Source organism: Trachemys scripta, chromosome 9 (genome assembly GCF_013100865.1).
Source record: "Trachemys scripta elegans isolate TJP31775 chromosome 9, CAS_Tse_1.0, whole genome shotgun sequence".
NCBI classification, from domain to species: Eukaryota; Metazoa; Chordata; order Testudines; family Emydidae; genus Trachemys; species Trachemys scripta.
In genome coordinates this window covers 27,459,519-27,473,533 of record NC_048306.1, presented here as the reverse complement: position 1 = coordinate 27,473,533, position 14,015 = coordinate 27,459,519, and the positions used below count along the sequence as shown (strand labels likewise).

Genomic DNA, 14,015 nt, shown 5'->3' with positions numbered 1-14,015 from the left:
GAATATTATACAGGAAGACCTTTGAACGCTGGAGTAACAGAAATAGGATGAAATTTAATAGTACAAAGTACAAGGCCATGCACTTAGGGACTAATAAGAACTTCTAATATAAGCTGGGTGCTCATCAGTTGGAAATGGTCGAGTAGGAGAAAGACCTGGGTATATTAGTTGACCACAGGATGACTATGAAGAACCAATGTGATGCAATCCTAGGATGTACCAGGCAAGCTATTTTCAGTAGTGATAGGCAAGTATTAATGCCATTGCACAGGTCACTGGTAAGCCCTCATCTGGAAAACTATCTACAAAACTATCTGGTCACCCATGTTCAAGAAAGATGAATTCAAAGTAGAACAGGGTCAAAGAAAGCTACTAGGATGATCAGGGAGCTTGACTTGTTTGACCCAGCAAAATGAAGGCTGAGAGAGAATACAACAGCTCTCTACAAATACATCAAGGGGGTAAACACTAGGGAAGAAGAGGAGCTTATTTAAACTAAAGGACAACATTGGCATGAGAACAAATGAGTATAAACTGACCATGTTGTGATATCCCTGAGGTTTTAGGATCCAGGCCACCAGTTATTCAGGACGACTAGCAATTAAAGAGAGGCTGAGGGCTTTAATTTCATTCTAGCCTGGAGGAGAATCTCCTTCTATTCTCTTGGAGATGCCGTTTTGTTTTTTACTTAATATTTTTCTAGAGCAATCCATGTAGTTGCCAGTAACGCCTTCTCCCTTGTTGTTTCAGGCTCACTCTTGCTCTCTTTAAGCTACCTATATCACACTTTTCTTCAGTCCTTCTCTCCAAGGTTCTGGCAGCTAAAGACCAAACTGGACTCAGCATGGCTGTGCTCCTGTGGCAGATTCAAACCTCAACTATGGGCAACTTACCAGAAGAGAGAGAACAGAACGCTCAGCTGGTCATTTGCAGAGGACACTGACAGACTCAGTGTCCTGAAAAAACCTTTGCTCAGTATCCAACTGTGACATTGCACCCCATAAGACTTTATGGAAATATACTTATGAATGTATATATGACATAACAGGAATATGTTTTATGCTACATATACCATGTAACATATCTATGTAAAGGTTATGATCTACTGAATCTATTCATCCTATTTGTATGCATGTCTCATTTTTGTGTTCGAAGTTATGAATATTGGCTGTGTACTTGCTTGATTTCTAAATAGCCTTAGCAAACCATTTGGTCAGCTTCTTAAGAAAGAAATGTGCAAGTTAAGTACCAAATCGAGAAACACTTAAGGGATCTTGGAAGGCTCCAATCCACATAAGAAGTCTACTTGATGACGTTCAAGGCAGCATGTGAACCATGGCTGCTACCTGTAAGTTCCGAGTCATGCATGGACATGTGACTTACCCATGTGACTCCAAAACTCCATCTTGGAGCTGGACTTTGCATAGGAGAGAGGAGAGGGTATCCACCCACAAGAGAAAGTCTATTTAAACCCTCGGGAGACCCCTCCATTTTGTCTTCAGCTGGCTCAAAAGATATCCTTGGGGAGTGGAGAGGCTACCTTAAGGAAACTAGAACAAAGGATAGTAACTAAAGGGGATATGAGTGATTGCTGGACCCAGACTAGAAGGAGACTAGTCTGTAAAAGGAAGCTTACTAGAACACCACTGAGGGTGAGGTTTTATCTGTATTCAGTTTTCTTAACGTACTAGGCTCAGACTTGTGTGTTTTATTTTATTTTGCTTGGTAATTCACTTTATTCTGTCTGTTACTACTTGGAACCACTTAAGTCCTACTTTCTGTATTTAATAAAATCATTTTTTACTTATTAATTAACCCAGGGTATGTATTAATACCTGGGGGGGGGGGCAAACAGCTGTGCATACCTCTCTATCAGTGTTATAGAGGGTGAACAATTTATGAGTTTACCCTGTAAAAGCTTTATACAGGGTAAAACGGATTTATTTGGGGTTTGGACCCCATTGGGAGTTGGGCATCTGAGTGTTAAAGACAGGAACACTTCTTAAGCGGTTTTCAATTAAGCCTACAGCTGTTCGGGAACGTGGTTCAGACCTGGGTCTGGGTTTGCAGCAGGCTAGTGGGTCTGGCTCAAACCAGGCAGGGCTCTGGAGTCTCAAGCTGACAGGGCAGGAAAGCAGGAGCAGAAGTAGTCTTCGCACATCAGTTGGCAGCCCCAATGGGGTTTCTGTGATCCAACCCGTCACACCAACAAATTACAACAAAATACAATATAAGCAAATGCCACCAAACCAGGGAGAAGCAAAGAACAGTCTATTATCAACTACTCTATAATTCTGTGCTAATCCTTCTTACTGTATATGGAACTCTGATTCTATGGTGATGGATGCCCTAGAAAAACGTATGATAGAGAGGCATGCCCTGTCATTACAGTTGCACAGTTTTCTTCATTCCCTGTGCTAAACCACTGTGTAACACTGTCATGCTTCATTTGACAGCTACAGCTCTGCAATGTAAAGGTGGCTGCATTTAATTGGTAAAGGACATCTGTGAAGTGACACTGCAGGTATACACATGGGCTCTGCACTGCTGTAGGAAAGAAGGTGACACTGTATATAATTGAATGCTATTATGAATGTTATAGGAGAGTTCTACAAAAAAATATTTCAGAGGGGCAACCGTGTTAGTCTGTATCAGCAAAAACAACGAGGAGTCCTTGTGGCACCTTAGAGACTAATGGATTTATTTGGGCATTTACTCTAATCCCTCAGACAGAGACAAACACCTACAGGATCTCTATCAAGCGTTCTTAAAACTACAATACCCATCTGGGGAAGTGAAGAAACAGATTGACAGAGCCAGAAGCGTACCCAGAAGTCACCTACTCCAGGACAGGCCCAACAAAGTAACAGAACGCCACTAGCCATCACCTACAGTCCCCAACTAAAACCTCTCCAGTGCATCACCAAGGATCTACAACCTATCCTGAAGGATGATACCTCACTCTCACAGACCTTAGGAGACAGGCCAGTCCTCACTTATAGACAGCCTCCCAAGCTGAAGCAAATACTCACCAGCAACCACACACCACACAACAAAAAAAACCAACCCAGGAACCAAATCCTGCAACAAACCCCATTGCCGACTCTGTCCGCATATCTATTCAAGGGACACCATCATAGGACCTAACCACATCAGCCACACCATCAGGGGCTCATTCATCTGCACATCTACCAATGTGATATATGCCATCATGTGCCAGCAATACCCCTCTGCCATAAACATTGGCCAAACTGGACAGTCTCTACACAAAAGAATAAATGGACACAAATCAGACATCAAGAATTGTAACATTCAAAAACCAGTAGGAGAGCACTTCAATCTCCTTGGACACTCAGTAACAGACTTAAAAGTGGCCATTCTTCAACAAAAAAACATTTGAAAAACAGACTTTAACGAGAAACTGCAGAACTGGAACTAATTTGCAAACTTGACACTATCAAATTAGGCCTGAATAAAGACTGGGAGTGGCTGGGTCACTACAAAAAGTAATTTTCCCTCTGTTGATACTCACACCTTCTTGTCAACTGTTGGGGAAGGGGCCACATACACCCTGATTGAATTGGCCTCATTAGCACTGACTCCCCACTTGGTAAGGCAACTCCCATCTTTTCATGTGCTGTATATTTATACCTGCCTATTTATTTTTCACTCCATGCATCTGATGAAGTGGGTTATAGCCCACGAAAGCTTATGCCCAAATACATTTGTTAGTCTCTAATGGTATGTCTACACTATGAAATTAGGTCGATTTTATACAGTCAATTGCGTATGTCCACACTAAGCACATTAAGTCGGCGGAGTACATCCTCACTACCGTGGCTAGCATCAACTTACGGAGCGGTGCACTGTGGGTAGCTATCCCACAGTTCCTGCAGTCTCCGCCACCCATTGGAATTCTGGGTTAAGCTCCCAATGCCTGATGGGGCAAAAACATTGTTGCAGGTGGATGAACTCAGAAAACATGTCATCGCAAGTGCAGTTTTTTCGCCTTCTAATCTGTGATAACCTCAGGGACGGAGATGATAGGGGGAGCATAGAAACATTCTACGCTCTACGATTCTGGGAGGACTGCATGGTCACCTGTGCTTCTGAGTTCGCCACGCTGACCAAACAGGAAATGAAATTCAAAAGTTCCCGGGGCTTTTCCTGTGTACTGGCTAGTGCATCGGAGTTCAAAGTGCTGTCCAGAGCGGTCACAATGCAGCACTATGGGATAGCTCCCGGAGGCCAATACTGTAGATTTGCGTCCGCACTACCCCAAATTCGACCCAGCAAGGTCGATTTTAGCGCTACTCCCCTTGCTGGGGAGGCGTACAGAAGTTGGTTTTAAGAGCCTTTTATGTTGACGGAATGGGGTTGCTTGTGTAGACGCATTCATTATAAAATCAACCTAATGCAGCTAAATTCGACCCAACCCTGTAGTGTAGACCAGGGCTTAGGTGCCCCAAGAACTCCTCGTTGTTTCTACAAGAGTTATCCATATATATGTCAATAGTTAGTTACTAGATACGTGCACCTCTTCATTACTAACTCTTTCTCAACCATCAGTCCCTCAGTTATTAATCATTTCATGCAACACAGTGCAGAATGTTTTTTATGTTCTGTTTGAGGGCCACATGGCACATAGTTTAATATGCAAGCTTAGTTAGTATACTGAAGATTTAGGTTCAAATTTTGACTCAGTTACAAGGAAATTCCCTTTCTCTTCATAGAGAAAAAGCCACCTCTCAGTCACCACATAATTGATAACCTATGCCTTTTCTGTTGCATCTGACATATGCCATCATCAGAGCAATATTGTAGTTGGCAGCAGGATAAAGTCTAGGAAAGTCAAAAAGAGAAGGCCAAGGAGAAGCTTCAAATGGTTTCTTACCCCAAGATATCGGCTATCATTGAAGATTCGAGGGGGCAATGGGTTTCCACTCGCTGGTCGGCTCTCTTCCGGGACATTCTCTCTCATCCATTTCCGGTTCTCCTCATTGGCTGCAATATCTTTTTCTTCAAATTCAATCTTGTTGACTTCCAAGAAGCCTAACACATCTTGCTGCTGTTTTTTGATCTACAATAAAAGATGTGCGAAGGGAGAGAGGGAAATAAACCAGTCAGTGATCAAATAGAAGCTCAAAGGCAGAGCAATTTATCTGTGCAAGTCCAAGGGTGCAGGTCACTCAGCGCTGTTACAAATTCTCTCTCTAGGCCTGGTTACTGCCTTTAAGAGAAATAGTCCATTGTACATCTCTCACTCCCCCTTAATATTCTTTTTGGTGTACATTAGTACAAAGTGCCACAATGACAACCCAGGAGACCAGATCCTGCACAGAAAAGGTAAAATGTGGGTAACTGCTACTCAAACATTCCCTAGTGCCCAGCATGGTGCTGCAAGCCCTGTAGTAGAGGGACAACTTCTAGTGGAGGCAGAGCAGTTTAGTCTCTATGTCCACTGAATCTGCAACTCCTCTGATGAGGCTGCCTATTAGTGTTCCAAATGTGATGGTAACTTGTGTATTGTGGACACCTGCCCTCTAGGAAGAACGCTGCGACTTCTCTCCACTCACCAAACCATTTCACATACAGCAGTGAGTGGTCATCCGACCCCCCACTGAGCCCCACTCACCTTCACCTGGATCCCCTGCAGAGTCCTATTGCCCCTGCACCTGGAACCCCACAACGAACTCCTGTGCATCCAAATCTACCACTGAGCCACCCGCACCCAGACTGCCTCACACAGAAACCTCTCACCCCACACTAAGCCCCTCCACACTTGGATCCTGCTGAGCTGAGCCTGCCTGCCCACACCTGATGCAGAGGCAGGGCCCCCCGGGTGTTTCTGGGGTAGGCCCAGCCCTTGCACTGTGTCAGGGTCAGGTGCAGCCTTCCCGCCGAGTTCCTGTACCGGGAGGATGTGGGGGAGTTAGGGTGATCTCCCACCTCAATGCAGCCAGTGGCCTGTGCTCCCACTGCTATGCTGGAGCCACATTTATTGATAAATAAAATTTGAAGAATTTTAAAATATTGTGCGCATAATTTTTTCTTTTTGGCGCAGAATTCCCTCAGGAGTAAATGGTGCATGTGTGCAGCCCACTGCTATATCTGTAGGCATAGGTATGTCACACCCATCCTTCAAAAGCAGGTATCATTTGAATTTCCTCTTAATTCCCTTGAAAATAAATGGAGCCCTATAAAATTGTAACCTATTGTTTCTAACACTTCAGGGATTACAGACAGAAATCAAGACAAAATCAGACAGAAGTCCCTCAGAGAAATCAAATATTGTCCAAAGAAGAGCTGAATCCAAATGCTAGATATTTGTATTGTATTCAACACACGTGTGTTTGAGTCAACATGAAGGATTACTGGAGTGTAAATCAAACAAGGCTTTCAAAGGGCCACAAGCTCAGAAAATTCAAAACCCATTTTTCTTCTGTACTTCAAAAGTTGGAGACTCAAGATATACACCACATCATCACATAATGCAGAGCGATTTAACAATCATCACCTATAGTGAAGAGTTGCTTCCCAGCAAGCCTGACTGTTACACCAAGAGTTGAGTCTCTTTCAAAGAAATTACTCAGTTTGGCTCCCCATATGATTTACAAGACATATTTTAAAAGGCATTGTACATGTACACACGTGAGTATTCTAAACACAAACGGACAACCAAAATATTCCCTCTGGCTCTTGAGCTAGAAGAGATTCTTACTGTAAAAGATGTATGCACCAATATACCAAGGCATATTCTTAAATTAGGAGGAGGTTACACTGAGAATGACTTTTTTATTTCACATTTTAGTCAATTATATCTGTTCAAAGACAAAGGGACGTCAGTGGTCTTGCGGAGACCATACCTATATGTCTAACGATTATCCAGGTAGCTGTAGTTAATAAACTACAGCTAAGTTTGCTGCAGAAAGTAGTTCATGGTGCAAACCTCTGACTTAAAATACGTACACCCCATGGGAATCATAGGTTCAAGTTCCAGAAGGACTGACTCAGTCTTTCATCCTTCTGAAACAGACAAACCGAGGGCCATACAGCTTACTATGTGTGGATCTTTCAGCTAAGACCCTACAACACAGAGTTCCTGTTTGCTCAGCGGTTACACTGAAGACCTCTTGGCAATTTCCATAAGAGATGAGGCTTGCTCAATTGTTTTTGGCCTAAAACCGCTCCTCCCACCACTTCTGTGCAGTGTGATGACTGACTGCTGTCCCTCCACTCCAGAGTTGGCCAAGTTTCAGCAGTGCTATAAAGGTGTCAATTCGGAAAGGCTTTGTGATACACATTAGAATGAGCAGTGCTACACATCAGATACTCAGCGAAATCCTGGCCTTAGGGAAATCAGTGGAAGTTTTCCATGGACTTCAGTGAAGCCAGGATTTTACGCACAATGTTTATCATCATTGTTCAAGTATTCTACAATAATCCTTATTCCCAGAAAATATACTGATATTGCATCCACACAAGCAATGGGAGCATGTCCATGTACGTGATGGGGAAAGAGGGTTACAAACTTCCACTACTTTTCACAATTATTTTTTCCGTCTGTCTGTTGTCATTTAATCAGAGCTGGGCTTTTCATCCCCACCTTCATTTCAAGGGAAAACCTTAAAGGAAGTGTATGGAGTGAACAAGACCCATTCACATTCAATCCAGTGCCTCCTCTATGCTCCCACATGACACCAAGTGGAAACAGTGATCTCTACTGCAAAAGATTTTGATGGCTTCACATGAAAGTTGGCTTTGATTATTGTCATTCATAAAAATATTAGTTTCCTGATCGAGAGACGTCTTCTGTTTACACTCTGGTTTGCTTCTTTATGACTATACCAGGATGAAGGAGATTGTTTGCAAGGGTAGGTATGGTTTATAATGAAAAAGCAGGATTTAACAGTAAATTTACTTTCTTCAGACTGCCTCCTTCCCAGTGAAAGCAGCTGAAGTCCTGACTTTAGCCTAATTAGTGCATCTTGACAAAAGCTGAACTTCATATAGATGTTGAATTACTTCTAATTCAGGTCAGATACCAGATTCCCCAAGCAGCCTTTCCATATATGGACAAGTAAAAACACACAAACCCTCAAACAAGCAGATATGAGGTCAGTGGACAGGCATATGAGCTCCAAATATGGTAGCTGAGCTCCCCGGCTTGCAATAGGACGTTTAAAAAGAAAGCAACAGCCACAAACCCTAGCTGACTGTAAGATCTCAGATCAGAACATAATGCCTATTAGACCATTTACTTTAGAGCAGGGTTTGTACATTTTATAGTTTGCTTTGGGGAGTAAAAGTTTGACCCTTTAAGCGCACAGGGTTGAGTTTCTGAGGTATTTAAAGGGAAAATAGCTACCACCGAAATATATAGAAGTCTAGCCATCAGAATACAGCATCTCAAAAGATGCCATTGAACTCTGTTGTGTAAATTCATATCTAGACAATTCTAAAGCATCTATTTACTCAGATTTCGTGGTTCCTTTGTAGCCATTAACATTCATTGTATGTCAATCCATAATATGGTGCAGTTCTATGTTTAGCTAGATATCACTTAAAAATCCCAACAGTTTATTTATAACATCACTTTAAAATCATCAGAGGGCTTAGTGTTAGGGCGCCCACTGCGGTAGTCTTGAAGAAGGCAATAATTTTACCCTGACTTCATCAGGAGAGCGGCTTGCCTGGAGACTGCAAGATCGAAAGCAATAATTATGGCTTAGAATATTGAGTCAGTGAAGTAGTTCATAGACAGGATTAAAATCCGGATGCAAAGACTAAATATGAGAATGTTGCTGTGCATTAGCTGAAAAATCACTGCTAAAAAATAAATAAAATGGACAGGTTAATACCACCTGGCGGAAGTAGTTCACATTACAGGCTAAGCACAAAAGCATTTTTCAACAGGCTCGCATCTGCCTCTAGAAGATAATGGAAGGGGAAAAAGGGAGGCAGAGAGGAGATTCTTCTCAGTCAAGTTATAAAGGCCTAAAAAAAAGTTTTTAAGTGATGCACTTTCTCCATAAATGTTCTAAAGCAGGGGTGGGCAAGGGCCACATCTGGGTATGGAAATTTTATGGCGGGCCATGAATGCTCACGAAATAGGGGCTGGGGTGTAGGAGTGGGTGAGGGCTTTGGCTGGGGGTGCGGGCTCTGGCGTGGAAGGGTTGGGGGTTCAGGAGGGTGCTCTGGGCTGGGACCGAGGGGGTTTGGAGGGCGGGAGGGGAATCAGGGCTAGGGCAGGGGTTGGGGCGCAGGAGGGGGTCACGGGTGCAGGCTCCAGGCAGCGCCTACCTCAAGCAGCTCCCAGAAGCAGCGGCAATGACCCCTTTCCCCCCCCCCCCCCCCCCCCCACATCGAGGCGTGGCCAGGCAGCTCTGCATGCTGCCCCGTCCACAGGCGCTGCCTCTGCAGCTCCCATTGGCCGCGTTTCCTGGCCAATGGGAGCTGCAGGGGTGGCACTTGGGGAAGGGGCAGCATGCAGAGCCCCCTGGGTGCCCTACCCATAGGAGTCGGAGGGAGGATATGCCGCTGCTTCCAGGAGACGTGCGGAGCGGGGCAAGCCCCCAACCCTGCTCCCGGCTGAAGCACCGGAGCGGGGCTAGCCCCCGACCCCGCTCCCCAGTGGGAGCTCGAGGGCCACATTAAAACATCTGGAGGGCTGGATGTGACACCCGGGCCGTAGTTTGGCCACCTCTGTTCTGAAGGGAATCTCGACAAATGCCAACCACGAACAGGAGTGTGGTCTTTATAACTGTGGGCTGAGAAGAGTACCTAATGCACTGTACTGGCCTAGGTGGAAGATCAGGGCATTTGCTTACTTTAACAAAAACAAAAAACCCTGGATTCTCCATAGGCTTAGCCATTAACAGCTTACAAAAACTGATCTAGATAATTTCCAATAGCCTCAGTTCCTTCATCTTCAACAAGAACGAATATAAACAGACCCTAATTGGAGAACTTTAAAATCTTTCAGTAAAAATTCACAAAAGCACCACCTTACCCTCTTACCAATCTCCTGTTAAAACCTACCTCTGCCATAAATGACAACAAATCTCTACATCTGGAGGCTTTTACGATTGTGACAAACTGCTACCTCTGGTTTATGCCATCATGCCCACCTGTATGGTTACCTCATCACCCCAAAACCCCGCCTTGCCGGTTTACCCCCCAGTAGTATCTTGTCACAATCCTAGATTGTGAGCTCTCTGGCACGGGGACTGTCTTTAACTCTTTTGTACAGTGCCTAGCATAATGGGGTCTTGATCCCTGCCTGGGGCCATCAAGGATATGCAATATAAATAATAAAATGTCCTCCAATTGTCCCTAAGTACCATTCTTTATATTAAGCATCCAACACTCTTCACTAGATCTGTAAATCATATAGACAGCACAATCGTGCAGAGGTGCTAAATGCCTACAGCTCCCACCGACTTCAAAGTTCAGCTATGAATCACCCATTGAAGTCAATGGGAGTTGTAGATGCCCAGCACCCCGCAGTACCTGGCCCATAAAGATGACATGTTTCCAATATTTGAGGGGAAGATTTTATTCATATTATGTGTCTGTGAGATACACCTGTCTGCTTCCCTGTCTATTGTCTCACTGTTTCCTTGTGCTCCCATGTCTGTCTGTATCCACCTGTTGTCTCTCATCCTATACTTAGATTGTAAACTCTTTAGGGCAGGGACGATCTCTTTATTCTGTGTTTGTACAGCACCTAGCACAATAGAGTCTTGGTCCATGGCTGAGGCTCACAGGTGTTACTGCAATACAAAAACAATAATACTCTGATTTCTTTTGCCTTATCTATGAAGGTTAAAAAATTGCAGCTGCTGGGAGGGGGAAAAGTGTCTATTAGGCTAGGTCAGGTGTGGTGGTGAAGGTAGTCAGAGAGTAATAGTCTCAGCACTGCTGTCAGTCACCCCTCTTGAGATGGGAAGCAGTTCTATTTCCAAGACAGCAGACCATAAGAGTTCCCCTTAAACAAAAGCAAGTGACTGGTGCTGGAGTGGTTGGTGGTTTGCCACTGTGGAGTATTAGGGTATAATCTAAGCTGTCAGGACCCAACTCATTTTACTCTGTCTGATCAGAACAGTTAACACCTTCTCAGTTCCTAAAACAAACATTTCAACCACAGTGACAGGATGTTTGCACAACTGTATAAATGCCAGAATTATTCCTGATCGAGATCATCTCAATGGCTGTGTATAGTTTTGCAGAGCTGCCAACTTTCATTATGTTATCACATCATTTTATGTGCTTTAAAAAAAGAAGACGATTCTCTTGAATTCAGGTGCTCAAATAATACAGCAATGTAATTATCTAGCTATACCAATATACCACTGCACCAAGTTTTTACTTATTCTAAAGGGCTACAGTCTCCTGTTGTTTTCAGTAGGCCAAAAGACAGGTTTCCTTCAATAAAGATGACAGTCCTAATATCCACATGTGGACCACGCAGGAGACAAAAGCCTGAGGCACTGGGAAAATACACTCTGAAAATCAGCTCTTTTTCCAGGTGTTTCAAGTTGGACATGCAAAAAATTGAGGCACCCAAAATCACCTGTCACTTTTGAAATTGTTGGGCTTAGTATAGTCAATGGCTGTCATGTTTTAAATCGTGTTAGATGTCATGGTTAAGCACAACCTGCTAATATGATTTTAAACACAACTGTCCTTGTCTAAAATGAGTGTGAAGACATAGTTTACACTTTCCCAACCCAGAGGATGCATGGGAATGGGTGTGGAAAGATAGAGACAGTAGAGACTGAAGAGAGATACTAAAGCGATGGTATCTCTTGAAAAGATGGAGTGGAAGAGGGAGGCTGAGGAGAGATAAATGTGGGGCAGGAGCACAGAGACTGAGGAGGTAAGAGAAATATAAGGTGGGCGGGAGATTGTGGGATAGTCATGGGGGGGGGGAGCGGAATGTGAAGTTGGAGTAAAGGTGGAGGGTGAGTGAATGTTGCATGCAAGTTGGACACAGAAAATTGATGGGGAGGGGAAAAATGACAGTAACTGAAGTCCCCATCTGAAGTAGCCATGAGGAAAGCCTGCATTTGTGTATGCTCCTGAAGGATGAATAATCAATTTAAATTATCACAAAGTGGTCTTTGCCGAAACAGTGGTCTTTGCCGGGCAGTGGTCTTTGCCGAAACAATCAAACAGTCACTGGGCAGAACAGAATGAAAAATGATTTATTATGTTTTTTTAATCTCTATTTTTAAGCCAGACTCACAGTTTATGACTGCTGACAGTACTGCTCTCACAAAAGCCATGTTTTTTCCTTAGTATTTCCTATCTAGGTGATTTTACTTTTCTTCCCCATTAAAACACGTAGTTGCTTGATCTGAAAAACACCACTGCTTCTGCTTTTCCGTGTGCCATTCATTCTGCAAAATATCTAGAATTACAGAATTACAGGAGATCCTACACTTGTTGCTCATGTTCCTAAGACAGTGTTGAAAGGAACAAATTTAACCACATTAATTTATCTTTCATTTTCCATTCTAATGAAGGAAATACCCTTACATTAGGTCTTATTTAAAAATAGTTGGATGCTAAGCAAACTACTGTTATTATGAAATTGGAACCTTTGGAAATCAAAATCTGCATTAAAAACATTACAAGCGAGGGTCCCACCAATTCTTCATTCCTAGTCCATTCAGACCACTCACTCAAGTTAATGAGAGTTTTGGGAGCACAAGGACCCTTTGTTACTGTGCTCCAGGATGATGTTTAAATAGCCTGTTCTCGAATTCACTTTAAAAAAAAAAAACATACTTCTCCAGAGCATTTTTTATGATTTGGTAATCTACTATAATCTCATTTCTGTGATGAACACACACACACACACACACACACACACACACACACAGAGAGAAATTAAAATGATATACATACTAAAAACTGGTTAAGACATCTTAAGCTTTTAACTTAACACATGCATAGACAAACATTACGTTTGAGAGCTATTCACTATGAAAATACCAGCCCCTCATTTGACTACTAGCAAGACCCTAAACCAGGGGTAGGCAACCTCTGGCATGTGGCTCGCTAGGGTAAGCACCCTGGTGGGCCAGGCCACAGGAAAACCATAACTATGAAGGAGCACAGCCCCAGAATAGCAAAGATATGACAGCAGAATATTTCTGTTTAGCAAATGGGAAAGTGATGGATTATAATTCCACAACCAGTTTTGTTCCCTGGAAGGAACAAGGGGCCATTCCTAACAGTATTTTGCTGCAAGAAAAGGTTTATTTTCTATTTGTTAATTATTCATTTATTGAAGTGAGCTTGAGAGAGATTCCTGTTATATCTAGTAGGACTTTGACACATCCAGGGAGTACGAAGAAAAGAACAGCCTGTTTTGCACCTTTGTATAAGGATTCCATTTTTTCCCAAGTCTCCCTATTTCTCTGTTTATAAACCAATTCACAGCGCACACAGTAGATCAATTCATGAAGCAATCATAGAATATTAGGGTTGGAAGGGACCTCAGGAGATCATCTAGTCCAACTCCCTGCTCAAAGCAGAACAAATCCCCAGACTTTTTTTTTTTTTAAACAATTCCCTAAATGGCCCCTTCAAGGACTGAACTCAATCCTGGGTTTAGCAGGCCAATGCTCAAACCACTGAGCTAGCTGAACCTTGAGTAATTTTCTGGATTGAGTGGTGCCACTGAACTCAGGTTTGGATAACTCAATGAGACCGCTTATGTCCATAAAGTTCCTCTCATGCATAAGTATCTGCAGGATTGGAGCTTTGGTTCTATCAGGTGCAGTTAGCATACAGTATTCTGTTCCATTAGTTAAGGGTGATGAATCCCGATCTCTGTGAATTGAAGTGACCCAAGGCCATATTTGTAACTATTGATAAAATTGGCTCACTTGTGTGAGGATTTAAAACAATTTGATTAGAAAAAGATTACATACATATAAAATTAATACTGAAAATTAACCTTCCACTTCTGTGCCACTTTGGCACTTTGTCAATTTACACCA

At 43.0% G+C, this 14,015-nt stretch overlaps 1 protein-coding gene across 1 annotated transcript in view; it reads right to left on the bottom strand.

Annotated features, from left to right (window-relative positions):
- SH3BGRL (SH3 domain binding glutamate rich protein like) overlaps window positions 1-14,015 on the bottom strand; it is a 63,508-nt gene that overhangs the window by 18,172 nt on the left and 31,321 nt on the right. The window contains exon 2 of the mRNA XM_034781096.1: window positions 4,895-5,080. Within this exon, the coding sequence (XP_034636987.1) occupies window positions 4,895-5,080 (186 nt within the window). The remainder of the gene's footprint in view (window positions 1-4,894; window positions 5,081-14,015) is intronic.